Source organism: Sebastes umbrosus, chromosome 5 (genome assembly GCF_015220745.1).
Source record: "Sebastes umbrosus isolate fSebUmb1 chromosome 5, fSebUmb1.pri, whole genome shotgun sequence".
Lineage (NCBI taxonomy): Eukaryota > Metazoa > Chordata > Actinopteri > Perciformes > Sebastidae > Sebastes > Sebastes umbrosus.
Window position 1 is genome coordinate 10,364,992 of NC_051273.1, and position 20,133 is coordinate 10,385,124.

Consider the following 20,133-nt stretch of genomic DNA (forward strand, 5'->3'; position numbering starts at 1 on the left):
AATTCTGCCATTTTCCATTTTCTCATAATGTAACCAAGCCTGCCTCTGTCTGCGTAGCCAAAGGTCCTTCTTCTTTCTATTATCGCTGCCTAAATCTGAGCGACTCCTACTTTATTCTGATAGACTTTCTTCTGCCATCAATATCTCATCACATTCCCCAACACTGCGTGTGCATACAGTCCTAGATTTATTTTTTGACACAGCAACAAAGCTGACGGGTGGTATTTGAAACACCACAGATCTGAGAGAGTGAATGGTGGTGGTGAACGTGCAGATGAAACACTCAGCCTACATTATTTCTGAAAACGTTTCCACAACGTCAGTCAGCTGAAATGCTTGTCTTCATTTGAACGTCTACCTGTAAACCTCCGAGAACAAATGAAGACGTGTTACAGTGTGTCCCACTTTTTTCTAACATTGTTTTTTTTAGTTCAGATGGGTTCCCATTTCACACTGCATTATCATTCAACCTTCTAATGTTGACCTCACCTCCTCCTCCTCCTCCTCCTCCTCCTCCTCCTCCTCTTCTTCTCTCCAACTTTTCTCTTCTTATTCATCTTCTTATCCCTCTCCTCTTTTCTTTTCTTGCTTCCTTTTTTCTTTTCTCCGCTCCTTCTCTTTTTTTCTTCTCCTTGTTCTATGCCTTCCTATATCTTCTTCTTCTGTGCTTCTTCCTCCTCTTTCTTCTTCTCTGTCACCTTCTTCTTCTTCTTCTTCTTCTTCCCCTCCTCTTATCTTTCGTTTTATTGTTCCTGTTTCCCTTTCTTTCCCCTTTCCTTCCTTTCCTCCTCTTTTTTGTCTTCTCTCTCTGCTACACCTTCCTTTATCTTATTCTTCTGTGCTTCCTCCTTCTCCTCCTCCTCATCTTCTCCTCTCTTCTTCCTGCCATCCTCCTCCTCCTTCTTCACCCTCTTGTCATCCTCCTTCCTCTTCCATTTGTCTTTCTCCTTTTCCATCACTTCCTTCTTTTTCCTCTTGTCCTTTTCCTCCTCCTCCACCATTCCCCTCTTCATCTTCTAATCCACCTCCTCTTATTTTTCTATTTCATGTTCCCTTTCTTTTTTCTCTTTTTATTCCTGTGCTCCTCTCTCTCCTCATTCTACTCCTTCATCTTCATCTTCTTCTGTGCTGCTTCTCCTCCTCTTCCTTCATTTCTTTGTCCTTCTTCTCCACCTCCTCCTACTACTCCTATTCACACCATTTTCCTTTTCCTCTTCCTCTTCTCCTCCACATTCCCCTCCACCTTCTCTTGTTCTCATTCCTCTTCCCGTTCTGTACTTCCTTCTACTGCTTCTTCTTCTCCTCCTTTTCCTCATCTTCCCCCATCCTCTCTTCCTCCTTCTTCCACTTGTCTTTCCCCTCCTTCTCCTTCGTCTTGTCTTTTTCTTCTCCTCCGTCTTGTCTTTTTCTTCTCCTCCTTCTTCTTCCTCTTGTTTTTCTCTTCTCCTTGACCTCCTCCTTCTTGTCCTCATCGTTCTCCTCCTCATCCTCCTTATTCTACAGGGCTAATGACTCAGGCCTGCTCACCCATAAGGAGACCCTCCCAATTAGATCTTTGGTAGTGGGTGACGTCCAGCGGCTGGGGTCAGAGGCGGCCTACAGGGTGGGACCCCTCCGTTGTCATGGAGACAGTAAGTAAATCTCAGTTGCTGGTTATTGTTTCACATGATGCTGGTGTCAATGTTGACACTTGTATTTTCTCCACATGTAGTGTTGCCTCTTTAGATAGTTTGATTTTACACATAATGAGTGTGTTTTTTAACAGTGTATTGACAGGATATTATTCAGAGAATAAGTTTTATTCAACTCTACAGTGAGCTGAACTAAAGGACTCCCTGTATCCAATCTTCCCCCTCCCTTTCATTTCTTAATGGAAAAAATAATGGAAAAATAAACTGCAACCAATCACACAAACTAATTAGAAAACCAGCAGCTAAAATATGACTCCTTCATGCTCTTAAATATCAACTTCTAATGAAAAGCTACATAATAAACTAATCTAAGTGATATATTTTACCTTGTTTTAATTGCCTCTAATTTTAGCTTTCAGTTTAATGAGTAAATGAATGAATAAATAAATGCCATGTGAGATAAATCAACATAAATGAGATAGCGGATGAGTTATGCCTTTGTTCTCAGATAATTAGCTGAACAGTTGGTGCATTTGTTTACTACACGATTTTCATTATACAGCCATCATAATGAGATTTCTTTTAATAAGCTGTGTTCCAGAGTGATATATCCACTTTTTAAAAAAAAAAAAAAAGATTAGGTCCCTTTATATTAGAAAACAGAAATATAATGAAGCATATGAAGCATTTAAGCACTTTGTCTTTCAGAGAACTTCTGGAACGCTGCGTTTTTCGACAAGGAGACATCGTACCTTCACTTTCCCACCTTCCATGGAGAGCTGAATGCAGACATCTCCTTCCTGTTTAAAACAACGTCCTCCTCCGGGGTCTTCTTGGAAAATCTGGGCATCCAGGACTTTATCCGGATCGAGCTCAGATGTAAGTGAAAACAATGTTCTGCTTCATTAACTCATAAATGTTTTCTGGTTTTGTTCTAAATACTTGGTAGTGGAAGACTACCAAGAAAAATGAGTTTTTCCTATTGTTATTTCACTTTCAGAGTTTGACCTTAGAGGGCTGTTTTTACTCTCATCTGCTGAAGGGGGAAAGTTTCTCTATGTTCACCTTAAATCTGATTTTAAAGACGTGTATGTTAGAGCACGATTTTGTGAAATTACAAATAGTGTGGAAGCCAATATGCAACTTACACAAGTGTGATGTGGAAACTTGAAACCACCAGAGCACATTGAAGATGGACTTTCAGTGAAGCAGGAAACAACTTGTGTCAGTCAAACTTTTGAAATGAAAAAAGCATATTCATAGATTCTGGATTTTTTCGATGAGGGAGAAGGAGTAGGTGCAATTTAAATCATTTTTAATGAGGTAATTCAACTTTTCTTTGTGGATAAACCAAACCAAGACTCAAACTACTTCTATGTGACTAGAGAGTATCTTTAATGTTTAAGTGACAAAGCCCTCTAGCAGCTGAAGGTCGATCACTGTTGTCCGTCTGAAGCAAAGGAGGAAACTGTCGAGGTGAATGAATGGATCAACACGGGAGAACGCTGTTCACTTCCTGTTTTCTACTGACAGTCAAAGTTTGTTTCTTTTTAACCATGATATTGAAGGTCCCCTAACCTAGAAAAATTTGTATTTTAACACAGGGCAAGGCTAGAGATCTTGAGAAACTATCAAGAGTACATTAGATTTTTAAAAATGATCCAGCCGAAAAAACCCTGCCCATTGTTTCCAACTCTTTTCCAATGAAAGTAGCTAGCGGTACTAGCTTCAAATGTTGCTAAATCTACCAAGAAAAACACCCGGTCGGCAACACTGACAGTTCACGCCTGTTAGTACTCACAGTTTGAGAGTACTAACGCAGGAGGCTCCTGCTGACGGACACATTCACCTGCAGCTCAACAGCCAGTTATTCATAGGTGAGAGGCAGGAGTGTGAGTGGTGAGTGTGAGTGGTGAGTGTGAGTGTGAGTGTGAGTGTGAGTGTGTGTGTGTGTGTGTGTGTGTGTGTGTGTGTGTGTGTGTGTTTCCAAATGCCTTCAAAATGTTAGACGTATGAGGAAAATTCAAAGTGAGAGTGCACGCAGGTAGACCGGTAAACAGGCAGTCTTATTACAATCCTGCAGCCACATATAACGGATTTTCTTTTCTTTTTTGTCAGAGCATTTGATTTATTGATTGCTGTAAGGATGTAATGAGAATTTCAACTAATATAACAAAAACTCTTTCTAAAATCTTAACCAACCCTAGCTTTAACTATAGAAAAAGAACAGAAATTGGTTATTGGTTGTTCTTAAATGATTCTGCTGCACAGAAAGGGGTGCCTATGCTAGTTAATTCTCTCTTTAATATATATTTTTTTCTTGCTTTCTCTCTACCACACACACAAACATGCAGTACAAATGGTACCCCTCCTCCTTAGGGAAATCCCGACACTGTTACAGTGAAGCGCGTCTCTTATCTCGCTGCAGCACTATTACTGCTATTATTAAGACAGCTGGTGTTGAAATGACTCTGTATCATTATTACTGCTGTTACAGTAACATGACTGGGCCAGAGAGCAGCCTCTAAATTAAGTTATGTCTCTGGGTTATTCTATCAAATGGTTCCACAATCCCACAGCAGTACAGTTTTACCTCCACTGACAACATCATCCACGAGGGACGATGATGTTGTGTTCATGCACAGATGTCACCTCTCCGCTAACTTCACCCCTAACTGTGGAGAGTAGGCATGCTGGCAGTGTTATGATGGATGAACAGACTCCATGTGGCCTTCAGCTCACCTCACCTCTCTTTATTATAGGTTAACTTTTTAACCTAATAGAGCTGTGAAGATTAATGACCACAGCGTGCTGACCTACATTAGGTTTGGAGTTTCAGTCCCACTGAGATAACACATACTTACAACGCGTATTTTAAGCAGAAAGGGCATTGCATTAGATTTGTGTCCACTAGATGATATTAGGTACATTCTCATGTCTTTAAATTGCTTGCTGCTAAAAAAGTTGAATGTTGTCTTTCAGTGTGATCTGATCGCACATCTGATCTATCAACAAAGTCAGGGTTGGAAAGTAGCTAACACAATTTTTAGGTACTTGTACTTTGGTATTTCCATTTTATGCTACTGTCTACTTCTACCACTACATTTCAGAGGCAAATAACAGTATTCTTTACTCCACTACATTTGTTTGATAACTTTAGTTTCTAGTAACTTTGCAGATTCAAACTAAGACAATAAAGACCTGCTGTCAATGTATTCAGCAATTCAAATGAGTTCCACCTTTACTAGCTGCAACATTAAAGTGATACACACATTAATGCATCAATAATGATTATATGATATAAGTTATTTTGAAATGGACCATTCTGCATAATTAGTCATTTAATTTTGGTACTTTAATGCTAATTTTTTTGTACTTTTACTCAAGTCAAATTTTGAATGCATGACTTTTTACTTGTAACTGAGTACTTTTGGAATTGCTACTTTTACTTAAGTAAAATATCTGAGTACTTCTTCCACTACTGAACAAGTGGAGAACAGTCAAATTTACTATTACTGCAGGTTTACCAAAGTAGAGGTGAAATTACAGGTAAAGGTTTACAGCTGCGTTATCGGCTCTTTGAGGTTGTACTGGTATAATGTTTATCATGTTCACCATCAGTTTAATGTGACTGCAGCTAACATTTGCTAATTAGCACTAAACACAAAGCACTGCTGAGGCTGATGAGAATGTCGTCATTAGTTTAGCAGTTATAGTTATAAATCAAAGTATTAGACAAAATACAATTTTGACCTGATGATGGCGCTAAATAAAAAGTTAAGGGGATGACCAAAGTTATCAAAGTACAATCCATCCTGATACTCAAAACCACAAATGTCAACCTGCTGATGGTGCTGGAGGAAAAGTCAGGGCATCACCAAAGTCATTATTATTAATAATATGTCCAATATTTGTTGAGCTATTTCAGTCTGGACCAAAGCGCTGGACTGACGGACTGATAGTGGCATCACCAGAAAAATGAACCATGCAACTAGATCCAAATGGGATTATTAAACAAATTATACTTCTCATTCACAGTGAGCCTAAAACAATAGCACTAGATGTGGAAATTATCATTAGATGTGATTTCAAATGTTGCAAAGAATAAAGATCTGAAGTAAAGAGCAACTGAACTAAGAGTTGCTTGTTTGCAGACGGTGCCGAGCTGGACTGAAGAAGGTGAAAGCTTCAGACACGGTTGAACCACACAACTGTAGACAACAGAGACTTGGTTTCAGCAGTGCTGGCACACTCACACACAGAAACTAACAGATGTGACTCTGTAGCTGTAGCCTTTCTTTCCGGCCTTGGACGGGTCTCTGGATCATGTCAGATCTGTGTCCAGCTGTCTGTCCATCCTGCCAGCAGATGGACGGGTGGGAGGAAGTCACTTCACACTTCTGCCAACATATGATGACGGAGGAACAAAGCTGACAAATGGGTTCACTGAAAGATGGCACAGCCTGGAGACAAACTGAGGAAAATGCTTTCCTGTTAATAATAATAACTTGTATTGATAAAGCACCTTTAGTTTACAAAGTGCCTTGACAGTCAAAGCAAAGCAAAAGCAGGATTACGAGACAAAAGACAAAACTGAGGTAAAATTTAAACACAAAGACAAAAAACACAGTAGAGAGAAGACAAAGGATGATGAAAGATAAAACATCACAATAGATAAAAACAATAATGTCAATAAAATGAATACAAATCAAAAGAAGAAAAAACATAAAAGCAATGAAAAGACGACCTCACATAAAAGCAAGTCTATAGAAATGTGTTTTAAGAAGTGATTTCAAAGAGATTACTGATTCTGTGAGCCTTATCTCCTCAGGCAGCTTGTTCCAAAGCCGACAGGCCCTGATGGCAAAAGCACGGTCACTTTTAGCCTATGTGGGCGCAAGATAGCAAAGCGCCCGCCCATAACCTCATTTTAAGCCCGGGCGCACATATGGGCGCAAGTACATTTACTGCTTACACAACATGGGTGCTGGGCTTGAAAATGACAACTGCGTCGGTCTGAAACTAGCAATGACAGTTGCGCTGCACTGTGCGCCGCTTTGCCCGGGGCTCTGTAAGATAGGGCCCATAGAGTTAAAAACCCGGTGGCGGACAGGTGAGCTGTGAATAAAAGGTAGTTGGGATAAAACCACACTGAATAAAACTGCTTTGTGATCAGGCACATAGATATCCTTAGTCTCAAAGTTGTCAGGACTGAGACTGCTTTACAGAACCAGATCAAGGGGCTCCTGTATTGTCTAAGTGAGGTTAAAAGTTTCCAGAGTATCCATAAAATCACCGACAAAAGTCTGAGAATGGCATCAGACATGAATGTTAAAAACACCTTAAAAAAATAATTTTGTCATATTTTGATATAAAATGGGATATGGGATGGGATAGTTTGGGGCAGTCTGTAGATTATAAAAAAATCAGTGGATCTTTAGAGTTTACCATAAAACCAAGATATTTGAAAGATGTACATCTAAAACTACTATATAGTCTAATTTATTAACAATGTGACAGAAAAAGACCCACAATTGTGTCTACGTCTGTCGTGTTTTTACAGCAACTAAAAATATGGTCAGAAAACAAAATGAGATTTTTTTTTGTACGTAAAAAAAATATCTTAATGCTCCTTTTGTTATGTTTGATAGGATATTTTTTTAAACAAGGATTCAATGTAATGCCTCACAGTCATCACAAAGTTAACTGTCTAGTAATAATTGACAGGACAATTATTTTTTTTCTTCATACTTCTGCTGTAGACTGTTCATCATTGGTTGGATGGATTTCACACATTTCACTTAGAACATCAGAAAATGAGGCAACTGCAGGATCTGATCAGGTTCTCTTCATTTTCATCAATCATAAATAATGTTAAAGTAAATAGAACTTACTTAGCATGCTACAGCTTTAAGAGTATCAACAGTTCCTTAATGGATTGCTTAAAGTGTGTTTCACTCTGTGCAAAGTGCAAAATTAGGGATTTGCAAGGTCTCACTCATCAGAGGACACAATTATCTCAAAGTGTCAGGGAGGGTTTGTTAATCAGCCCGTTAGAATTCGGCAGGAACAAGTCAAACTCACTCTGCTGGTGTGACAGTCACCCAGGCATCCGAATGCTTCTTACAGTATGTATGTACGAACCATCTCACTCTTTTACGTGTTTTTATCTGCTCTAACTGTTCTGGCCGTTACCCTCCTCTCCAGCTGCCTCTGAGGTCATCTTCTCCTTCGACGTGGGAAACGGTCCACTGGAGGTGCGAATGGAGACGAACATCCCACTGAACGACAACCGGTGGCACAGCGTGCGAGCCGAGCGAAATGTGAAGGAAGCTTCGCTACGTGTTGACGAGTTCCCAGCCACCACGCAGGAGGCTCCTGCTGACGGACACATTCACCTGCAGCTCAACAGCCAGTTATTCATAGGTGAGAGGCAGTAGTGTGAGTGTGTGTGTGTGCGTGTGTGTGTGCGTGTGTTAGACGTATGAGGAAAATTCAAAGTGAGAGAATTTAGTAGTGTTAGGATTTGGGGTTTGGGTTAAAAGGAGTCAGGGTTAGTTTAAGGTTATAGTAAGGATTAAGATTATGAGGTGGAGAGAGTTATGGTGTTTGAATTTTAATCTCATTAGCAGCTGAGTGCTGGTGATAATTGCTACCATATTCTTTCTTATCTGAGACTGTGACAACTCATCCTGAAGTAGGCAGCTATTCCGAGAAATTAAACTTCGGTCGACTTTATTTTACAAAGTAAATTCCGCCCACTTTGCTATTCACTTCATATTAGACAGCATTATGGGATCAAAGTTGTACTCTGCACCGCAGAAGTCCCACATGGGCAGCTGTTGGAGTTCAGGAAACCAGGCAGCTGCGTGTGTCTAGTAACAGTAAACCTCCTCCTCAGAGTCCTTTATAACCCAACTGGCCTGTGGTGCTTAGAAAGTGGTGAGTTGTGTTAACAAATGCTGCCAATATGGCTGCATTGAGAAAAAAAAAATGTTGGGGCTGTACTGGAAAATGGAGATACTGAGTGCTTGCTTTCTAAACACTGAACAATAATTACCTTTGATGAATAAGTGTAGCCTGTAAAAGTGCACCTGCATCTGTATGGGGCCCAATAAACCCGCTGATTGGAAAATTGCATGAAAACAGATGCATTGCATTCATTAAAAAGAGAATGGAAAACTATGCTTGAAGAGTCCTTTTCCATGCAATTTTGGATCCTCCAGACAATGTTTAGCTCTCATTTTGACAAGCAGCTAAAAAATGTGCAATTTTAGCTGATGACACATTTGGTACCTCTGAATACTTTCCAACTTCTCTACCCTGTTTGTGACACTCAACCCAAATTCCATTTGTCCTAATGATGATGATGTCAATCTTTAAAAAGATGTCACAAATGTAAAAGACTATATTCACTAGAAGACCAATACACATTTAGTGCTCTTGTGACTATTTGTGGCAGCAGGACAGTGTATGTGGGATTGACTCTCAATTAACTACAGTGGCCGTCTTCATTGTAGTAAAGTAAAGGACAATGGAGCACAAAAGACTAAGCCATATCAGGTATTAGCTATACAGGCAATGCTTGTTCGTTGGATCAAGTTCAAGATCAAAGTTAGCTATGTTTTTTTTCATGGGATTTGTTAAACATAAGAAAAACATTGAATGTCACTAAATATAAACATTTTTTAAACTTGAACTGTGACAACTTTTAGCCGGAGTACACCGTAAAGTAACCATGAATTCAATCTGAATATTTGATACTAGGGCCCTGTTCAGACTTGGTATTAACATGCGTCCTGAGTGATCCGGACACAAGTGGACAGCTTTAAGTACATCTGTTCACACCTGGCATTAGAATGTGTCTCCACATGCGTCTTGAGTGGTTACTTGTGATCCAATCTCGCTTCCCCGCTCTATATGCAAATACACACGTAGTAAACACATGGCTAATACAGCAGATGTTGTGATGTAATATTACATGAATGTCAGTAGTAATATCCTACATATTTGTGATTTGGGTACATTTTATTAACATCGAAATATAAGGTTGTACCAGTGGTCCCCGGGGATGTCCTGTGCCAGGCAACAGCGGGGTACAAAGCTTTAGAGAACTGGGGAGGAGAGAGAGAGAGCTAGCGGGCGAGCGGGTGTCAGCTCCGTGCAAAGCAGCGGAACAAAAACACAGACACATCTCCGACAGTATGATAATAATGCACTTTGCTTGCCTAGTCTGATCGTCCGTAGCTATGTAGCCTATATTTAAGATATATTTTAATAAAATACAGTTGTACTGACAGAATACAGTAAAGCACAGAGGCCGTTTCCATGCTGCAAGCCTCTTAACTTCATTAGTTTAAACTCTCTTATCTTCACTTCATCTTTTCCACAGACACTCATAATTCTATTTAACCTTGCTCTAATCTGTTGAACTGTGTTTGAGGGGATGAAAATCGACCTTGTATGATGAGGCTTTATCTTTCTGCAAATATTATGGACATTCATTCATTCGTAAACACGCATTCTGAAGAGAAAATCAGCCAACAAATAATGACGTGGAGAGATGCAGAGAGATGGCGGTGGGCATTGATTGGCTGGCTGTGTTAAGCTAATAATCCTTCCTGAACAGCCAGAAAGAAGTGACCACGTCGTTTTCCTTATACGGGTAGCACTGTCTTGGTTGATGTTTACCAGCGATGCAGAGGTAATCATATGTTTGATTGGAAATGTGATGGGATTATGAAATAGACCGCTGTGGGAGAGGGTGTTTATGTTTGACAAATACTTGATTCACAGCAAAGCAATATGCATTTGGGCGTCTCTCCTCTCTTGTTCTGGAAAGTTAAGGGCCATGTGCTCTAGAAATTGTTATTGTTAATCCATAATGTTAGCAGCCTCCCCTCAGTGAAATCATAATTCACATCAATGCAAAGACATCTATATTACTATGAATAGTGTGTCTCATTTGTAATATTTAAAATTTCCTTGTGTAACTTAACAAGACAGGGTATTCCATAGTTTGAATTAATGAGCCGTAATATTGCCGTGGGTGAATTTATATGACACAAAGTTATTCTGGTTCAACTTCATTTATTGCTGTAGGAAAGAATTAATTTTGTGTACACACTGCAACACACATCCTTGTATGAGCAAAATAATGCTTGTATCAATAATTGATTGTATTGTTATAGTTTCTGTGTTGGCTGATGTGAACAGATATCTGTGTTTATGTCCTCCTGCTTAGTTCTTTGTGTCACATGAGAAATTATATGGCCGGATACAATATGGAGGGACGGAAGTAACAAATTACATTTACACTCATTACTGTAAAAAAGTATTTTTTCTGTACTTGTATTGTGTATTTTAGTCATTTTCAGTCAAAATAATCAGTATTTTCTATTTTAAGCATTTTATTTTGCTACATTTCAAATCGCAAACAAAAGTCACACGCCAAGGGTAGAGTACGAGCAGGGAGGCATCTGATTGGTACTTTTTCAACCAATATAACAAATAGTGTATACTGGATAACATCGTCCACCCTGTCTTTAACTAGCGGAGTGTCAGAATTGGCGAGGGGTGCAGTCGAACCTGGAAGGATGACTCGGCATAGGTAAAGAGGGTTGTATCTACCTTAATTAGTCACTAGTTTAATGCTCCAACCGGTGAGCATGCCAAAAATCAAAAACACCCACAATGTTGCACAACCAACAGGTGCATGCTGGGTCTGGCTAAAATGCTCATAGTTTATCTTTGCCACTGTCATCTTGAATATACATGTTTTGGTGAGGCCTTATTCTGCCTTTACTTCTACAATAAGTGTCAGGCTGTTTCATTTCTGTAGCTTTATAATGTTTGTTGCACTGCCACAGTGTCCATAGCATCTTTTATATTTATTGCTGGTCATTGTTGTCTAGTTGGGGTGGAACAGTGGTGCAGCGGTTAGCACTGTCGCCTCACAGTGAGAGGGTCACAGGTTCAAACCTGGATTGGGGCCCTTCTGTGTGGAGTTTGCATGTTCTCCTTGTTTTAGCGTGGGTGTTCTCCGGCTTGGATGGACAGCTTTTTGTTTAATTGTCTTGAGTTTTATCCACTTTTCTGGTTAATTCTAGTAAGGCTACACTAAGGAAGGTGGTTATATATGTATTATTGATAATCAGTTGTGCGCTCAGGCTGCAAATGTCCATGTATAGAAAAGAAATGGATTGTTGGTTTGGACATAAGGGCTCTGTGGTGCGGTTCATAAATCATTCATCGGGAACGGCGTGATGTTGTTCCGCTAGTGTATACGTTGACATTTTATTGCACTTTTGTAGCCTAAGAGCACGGTCACACATGCGCGAAATTAACATTCCCCTCCCGTTCACTTCCATTCTATGCGAGCGAAGGAGCGAAAAAACATTTGCTTCCGGTGGCGAAACAAATTTGCATCTTCGCATTCGAGTTCAACTTTGGTGAACTTTCAGCACAAATATGGCCTGAATTCGCGCATGTGTGACTGTGCCTTAAAGGTGTTCTTTAATGTAATAGTTTTACCATACGTATAACATTACCGTCATTATGCAACCCCCTCTTTTAAAGATGTAACGCTGTAACCTACGTTTTACATAATCACATGTTTACATGTCATTTTAATTTTACTTGACTGAAATATTCTAGTACTCTTTCCATCGCTGACAGTATGTCAATGAAACACTATAGCCCTCTTGCTTTTTATGCAACATCAGACTCTCTTGGTGTTTTAACACCATGAGGTGAGCCTGTAAAGCTGCTGAGTGGTTGACATCCTCACTGTCATATACAGGGTCTTTTGACTCCTGCAGGGCTACTATTAAGTAGTTTCTGTCCTTTGTTTCTCTCCCTCTGTCAGAGTTTCTCCCTAACGAGTCTACCATCGGCCTTTTAGCCAAAGTGCACTAAAAATGTTATCATCTTTTGCAGTCACAAGCAGTATTTTCTATACACTCCATATTTTAGCTTCTGCTGGTTAAATCATCATTTAATAGAAGTTTGCTGTGCATGTTTTTCATTCAGTGTAATCAGATTTTTCCTTGAGCCGAGGAGAATGCTAACTGTAATGAGATTTCCCACTCTGTGTGCTCTTCATGTGCTGTCTGTGTTTCATAACTGTTGCTGCAGAAGGAGACTAGAGCCTCACAGAGACTCGAGCTGCGAGAGTAATACTCTGCCAATTCCAGTCGGCAAGAACAATAACAACTGTCATGCGTGGATATAAAATAAGACGTCGCCAGCTTTGAACCCAGGGAAGAATGTAATTTTGCCAAGTCTAAACTCAGTGAACAGTGTGAGGCTGCTATATTAGAATGCGTATCGTCAGGTGAAAGGAGGAAGAGTTTCCTCGTCTCGCCTGTTAGTGGAAAAGATGATATCAGACACCAGATGGCTCATCATCAGCCACGCAGTTAGCCAATCTACAGCCAGCACAGTGAAACAGGCAGTGTCAGGGTCTCAGAGCCCTGCAGAGCAGACATGGCCTTGTTGTGCTGCAGTGGCAGCATGTTCCTGTCAATCATAATTTTCTGCAGAGAAAAAAAAAAATTATAGATTTAAAATCATACAGGAGGAATGTGACCATGGTTGCCAGATTTGGCGGTTTTCTGACAAATCTAGCTACTTTTTATTTCATTGGGCAGGTAGAAATTTTTAACCTGACACGCCAAATAGTTTGTTACACAGAAGTCATCTGAGAAGTCGTCATTGGAAACTGTTTGGAAAAGAGCAGGCACTTTCATAAAGAAGAGCAAAAACATCTTTTCCATCGAGAAAAATCGTTCTTTGCTCTTCTTTCAATGAAGAAATACTCTCCACTTCTGATATACAGTAACTGATGCTATTGCAGCATCTACGCTAACCTCTTCAGGAGCTGCAATTGTTGTTTAGAACGAACTGTCGCCTCTCTGTGTCTCACAGACCTAAGCCACGCCTGTAGCTGCCAGTAGCTCCTCACAGGACACTGATTAGTCGGTTGTCTAGCTTGCCGGACACAAACGCATTACTTGAAGCCTGACAAGATGATTTTCGTGTGATAAGAGATCCTGCGATTCTCGCGTGATCTCGTGACATCGCGAGAATCCAGCTGCCATGCAAGGTAAGGAAATTTGGGCCGGCTTGTGAGAATTTGGGCTATATTTCCCCCCAATGAAAAGTTACGCAACATTCAAATGAATTGGCCCTTCACTTCTCCAATTAGTATAGCTAAACTGATCAATGAGATCAGTTAAATAGGCCTGAAATACTGACTAATAAAACCAAATCATATTTTTTCCTTTTCAAATTATTATTAAGTCTGCCATGTGATGAAAGTCTCATAAAAGCGTACATCTGTCCATATAAGTGAATACCATTTGTGTTGAATGTTGTATAAAGAACTTGGTGGAGAATATTTTTTATTATTGTGATCGTCGATTTGGGTTGATAACAAGAGGCTCATAATGGGGATGCTCTTGAAAAAATGAGGACTGTGCAGGTTTTAAACTCTGGTGTTGGTCAAATACGGGGCAACTCACACTGAGTGTGCTGGTACTAGTGTATCATGTTTACAGTCTTTTTTTTTGTTGGCAGGAGGCACTGCGTCCAGACAGAAAGGCTTTCTGGGCTGCATCCGCTCCCTGCAGCTGAACGGCGTCACTCTGGACCTAGAGGAGAGGGCGAAGATCACCCCAGGGGTCCGACCCGGATGCCCGGGCCACTGCAGCACCTACGGCTCGCTCTGCCAGAACCAGGGTCACTGTGTGGAGAGAGCCAATGGTTTCTCCTGCGACTGTGACCAGTCGGCCTACACTGGAGCCTTCTGTCATAAAGGTACATACATTCAAATACACTCTGATGACTTCCTGCCAGTAAAAACACAGATCCAAAGCCCTGATATCATTGACATTCTGTGCCTTAAAGTATCAATCAATGACATTTTAATGTCAATAAAGGACAGTGTTGCTCCTGTTTCTATTTTTCCAATTTATTTCTCTTTCAAGCAACTAATAAGTAATATGAACTTTCATCATATGCACAGATAACATGATTTCAGACCTGTGAAGTTTTAATTTCTCTAGACATTTTAAGATTTAACACTCTCCAGACAGATACAATTATATTTGACAGACAGGTTGGCACACTGGATGAAAAAAAACCTTAGTTAAACATGGTCTGATATCATCTTAAAAATACTAAAACAGTCTCTCCTCAAACTTACAAATTCTCATATTTAGTTTTTTGTCCCAACAATTGCCTTGACAAGTTAATTTCCTTGTGCATAAGAGATGATAGACTAATTTAGCATGAAGTTCATTATAGGTTTGTGTCTAAGGACGGCAGACTGAGTTTTATGCTCCAGACAAATTTCATGGGATAAAGAATGACATAGAGTATTAACAATATGGTTTTATCTGGCTTACCATCCCTTGTTGTTTCTGTAACTAATGAGAATCTCGCTAAGCCCCACCCCCCTTAGTTACTGTTGCTATACCTGTCAAGCTTTTTATTCTCGCACAGCGGCACATTTGCCAGTCAATTTTGATAACAGTGGGTCCTTGATTTCAGACAGAGGAAGACAAAAGCAGCCTCTCATTTACAGCCAGCAACTGTTGGTTTTACCTGCTGAAATGACAACCCTCGCTTGCAAATTTGATCAGCAGTATTTATCTAGCTTAATAAGCAAAACTTAAGCCCCAGTTTGTTGAAAACGCTGTCTCTGGCTGACTTTTTAGTGTTTACAGCTGAATTTTAAAACAAGAATCCTCTAAAAGTGTCTTAAATATACACTTGATGTTGTGCTAAAAGACTAAAAGCTGTGTGTCACACGCAAAACGTCAGCAGCATCCTAACCAGTTGGTGGTGATCCATGTAGAAAACTGTGGTTGGATTGGCTATGACTGGACATTCACTGTTCGGGGGAGGGGTTTAGCAAACAGTCAATTAACCTTTAACCTTTAATCTCAACTCTTTCAGACAAATAAAAAACTACAACAAGTTGACTGCAGCTAGTTTTGATTAATTTGTGAGCCAACAGACGGGTTTATGTTAAAGCTTTACAGAACACAATTATTATGACCTGTCCCTGGTGCTTTAATGAGGAGGAGAGAGCAAAGATCAGGCGGCTTTCTGAAGGGGATCCTTCAGTCTACAGACATTAGACTGACCCCGACAGCTCGGCCTCTCTACACTCATTTAGAGTGGGTCATAATGAGCACGCTCTTTCCTGAAGGTCAAGCATCAGGATTATTTTAAAGGACTCTTCTAGCCCACCATGTCATTGTGTCCGCCATGTGATGCGTCAAGGGCTTGTTGGACAGTGTCGAAAGTCAACATAATATAAAATGGATTTCACTCTCATGTTTGTCCGTTCTGCAGCCAGCAGCTGGTTAGCTTAGCTTAGCACAAAGACTGGAAACGGAGGGGAACCTGTGCTCTTCTGGCTCTGTCCTATACTAACAAAATCTGCAGCACCTTTAAAGCTCAATTATTAATAAGGACGGAAATCACCAGAGGGCCCAATGATACAATATCACGATACTTAAGTCACGATACCATCTTATTGCGATTTTAAACATTTTGCAACAGGCAACAACAGCTGTCAGTGTGTCAGTGTGCTGACTTGACTATGACTTGCCCCAAACTGCATGTGATTATCATAAAGTGGACATGTCTGTAAAGGGAGAGTCGTGGGTACCCATAGAACCCATTTTCATTCACACATCTTGAGGTCAGAGGTCAAGGGACCCCTTTGAAAATGGCCATAACAGTTTTTCCTCTCCAAAATTTAGCAAAGTTAGGAGCGTTATTTAGCTCCTTCGCGACAGGTATGACATTGTTGATACCAATCAATACCAATTCCCTAAGATTGTTTAGTTTCATACGACACCAGTATCTCCACTCTAACTTTAAGACTGAGCCCGATACAACCTCTGAAAGACAGAATAGCGGCCGTCGGATTGATGATTTTTAAGAGGTTAATAGTTTATATCATCAAAGATCGATACTTGACGTCCATGTATTGATACAATATTGCCACACAAAATATCGCGATACTATGCTGTATCGATTTTTTTCCCTCACCCCTAATTTTTTTTTTTTTTTTTTTTTTAAATCTGTATGAAAACCAAAGCATAAAAACAATGCCAGACTGAAGATGGAAACTGAGTTGACAATTATGTCTGATATCTGTTATATCAGGCAAGGAAGTTGCAGCAGCCAGCCAAGAAATAGTCCCACACATTAACACTTGGCTGGTAGGTATTTAGTTACCTTTGGACAGAGCAAAGCTTGCTCTTTCTCCCTGTTTCCAGTCTTTATGCTAAGTGAAGCTAACCAGTTGCCAGTATATGCTTCATATTAAAGTGAAAGCTTTAAATCACAAACAACTTAAATTCTAAGAGTTAATTTAACAGTTAAAGCCAAAAACTGACAGAAGAGATTTTATTTTTTACATGAAATCTAAACGTAACATGGCTACACTTGGCTTTTATCTGCTATTATTTCAACTGTAAATACATTTTATTAAACAAGTTAACATGTAACAAACAAGAAACATATTTTTACTCAGGCCTAAGGACATGTCAGAGTGAAAGCCATACATTGGAAGTTCACTTGTCAACTTTCTAATTTTCAGAGGTTTCAGCCAGCTTTAAGTCATCAACATCCATCACCTACAACCTCAAGGAGCCCTATGAACTGAGCAGGAACAGCAGCACCTTGCCTTCCTCCATTTATGCTGATGTGACGCTAAGAGGAGAAAACATCTCGCTGAGCTTCAGGACCAGTCAGAGTCCGGCTCTGCTGCTCTACGTCAACTCTTTCTATAGGGAGTACCTGGCCCTGCTCATCAACAGTCATGGTGAGGACACCCCCTCTCCTCTCCTCTCCTTTCCTCTCCTCTCCTTTCCTCTCCTCTCCTCTCCGTTTCTTTCTCCCTCTGCATCCAGTCTGTCATCCTCTGCTGCCTCCTTCTCCACACAGCCAGTCTAATTGCTATGCACAGTGTCAGGTTCAAAGAAAAACATTTGGTGCAGTTACTATTAAATGATAATTCTGCTGGCAGCAGGGGGTCCTCCTTCCCTTGTTCTTGCCATTGTGATTATTTATTGTGTTCAAATTTTCATCACTCGCTTCACTGTAGGGCTTTACAGAGCTCCAGTTGGCAGGGAGCAATGCCAGCATTCCTGCATAGCATAATAGGATTTGCCATCATCCAGTGACTGCAACTTGTAAATATAGCTGTTATTTTTCACTAGCGTGAAGTTGAGGTGTTAGAGATTTATTTTGTAATTTTGAACACAATCCATTGACAAAACGGCAAAAAGTAGCAAACTGAAACCTTTGATGAACATACTGTATTTTGTGGCATCCTTTAAAGGACCAGTGTGTAACAATTAGGGGGATCTATTAGCAGAAATGGAATATAATATTAATAACTATGTTTTCATTCATGTTTAATCACCTGAAAATAAGAATCATTGTGTTTTCGTTACCTTAGAATGGGTCCTTCACATCTACATATGGAGCGGGTCCTCTTCACAGAGTCCGCCATGTTGCACCGCGATGTTTCTAGAGAAGCCCAGAACGGACAAACCACAGACAAACTCTGTAAACTTTTCCTGTTTGGGCCGGAGTCGATAACGTTACTCGCTCCCGTCGCACAACAGCTGGCTCTAGAGAGGACCATTCGCATTTTTGCGCCTGCCACCGTAGCTTTCCAAAACGCTTGGCACACGGGAGAGGCTTCATTTGGTTGCAATCTCCTCACCTCACTGATAGATACTGCCAGATCATACACACTGGACCTTTAAGCCTTTAGGGGAAATTTACTTTTCATTAGGGCTGTCAATCGATTAAAATATTTAATCACAATTAGTCGCATGATTGTTTAATTGATTGCACATTTTTTATCTGTTCAAAATGATACCTTAAAGGGAGTTTTTAATATTCTTATCAACATGGGAGTGGGCAAATATGCTGCTTTATGCAAATGTATGTATGTATTTATTATTATTAACAGGCAACAACAGCTGTCAGTGTGTCAGTGTGCTGACTTGACTATGACTTGCCCCAAACTGCATGTGATTATCATAAAGTGGGCATGTCTGTAAAGGGGAGACTCGTGGGTACCCAGAGAACCCATTTTCATTCACATATCTTGAGGTCAGAGGTCAAGGGACCCCTTTGAAAATGGCCATGCCAGTTTTTAAAAATTTAGCATAACTTTGTAGCATCATTTAGCCTCCTTCGCGACAAGCTAACATGACATGGTTGGTACCAATGGATTTCTTAGGTTTTCATATGATACCAGTATTTTCACTATAGCTTTAAAACTGAGCCCGCTACAACCTCCGAAGGATCGATTGTGTTAATTGCGTTATTATCGCGTTAACTTTGACAGCCCTACTTTTCATATCATTATTATGAGTTATTTTTTTTTTATAAATTCTGCTGTTAGTAGAAGTAACTTTCGGCTTTTTTATGACTGAGAGAAATAGCGGAGAGATAGTCGTCATCAAGTATCTGCTGAAGTATCTAATTAAATCCCAGAGAGAGGTTTCTTTTGGATGCACCACAAAGGCTTTTCTCATGTTTCTCTCTGTTGCTGCTGCAGTAACAGGAGCCTCAGCTGCTGCACACAGAGACACTTCACTACCTAAGTCACTCGCTGAGTGTCTGAAACACTCTTTGCCCTCTGCAAGATTGTTTTTATTATCAAGATGGGCTTTTATGACAGGGGAATTGCTCCCTATTAGTTTGTGAAAAAACATAGAGTCATAATTAGAATTTTGTTTTTGGAAAGGGCAGTAAGTTATATAGTGTTCGGATCTTTAAAAAAAAAAGAACAATTATTTCCTATCATTTCTGCTCATCTGTAAAGTCTTCAGACATCTCGCAGAATTCAAATTATCTCAGCGACGTGGAATTTATTAAGTGTAACTGTAAAAAAAAAAGACAATAAAGACACAAAAAATGGGGAAATGAATTTCATATCATGGAGTGTTATTCATAGAGATAAAGTATTAATCCTAAATGATTTGTAGCTTCTTAATTCAGCAGCTGGTATCTTTGAAAATTCAGATATCTGGATGAAATGTTCTTTCTCTGACAGAATGAATACACGTCTTCTAAGATGTTCAGAGCCAAGAAATGGGGATATTTTTTAGGCTTAAGTTCATAATTAATTATCAAAGACTGAACATTAAAATGTGTCTTTGGTCTTTAACTTTCGACTTGTTTCTACCAAACAGCAACACTGTAAAGATTAGGTCGTCATCTTTGTCGTTCTTGGCATGGGCTTCCCTTTATTGTTGGTGGTCAACCACAATAACCGTATATATTATTATAACTTTATTTTACTTTGGTTTACTTCAGTTTTCAGCAACGGCTTGTATTATATCTGTTTTATATCTCATGAGTAATATTCATTATTCAGTGACTTTTGTCTTTAGAAGTCAAATTGGGACAAATAAAGCTCTACTCTACTTTACCTTAATATAATACGTATAATATG

The 20,133-nt window shown here is 39.8% G+C and overlaps 1 protein-coding gene across 1 annotated transcript in view; it reads left to right on the forward strand.

The window, feature by feature from the left end:
• Nucleotides 1-20,133, forward strand: part of LOC119488849 (contactin-associated protein-like 4) — a 106,637-nt gene that overhangs the window by 75,588 nt on the left and 10,916 nt on the right. The window contains exons 15-19 of the mRNA XM_037770805.1: nucleotides 1,504-1,631; nucleotides 2,340-2,510; nucleotides 7,839-8,057; nucleotides 14,211-14,450; nucleotides 17,254-17,478. Coding sequence (XP_037626733.1) covers nucleotides 1,504-1,631; nucleotides 2,340-2,510; nucleotides 7,839-8,057; nucleotides 14,211-14,450; nucleotides 17,254-17,478 — 983 coding nt within the window. The remainder of the gene's footprint in view (nucleotides 1-1,503; nucleotides 1,632-2,339; nucleotides 2,511-7,838; nucleotides 8,058-14,210; nucleotides 14,451-17,253; nucleotides 17,479-20,133) is intronic.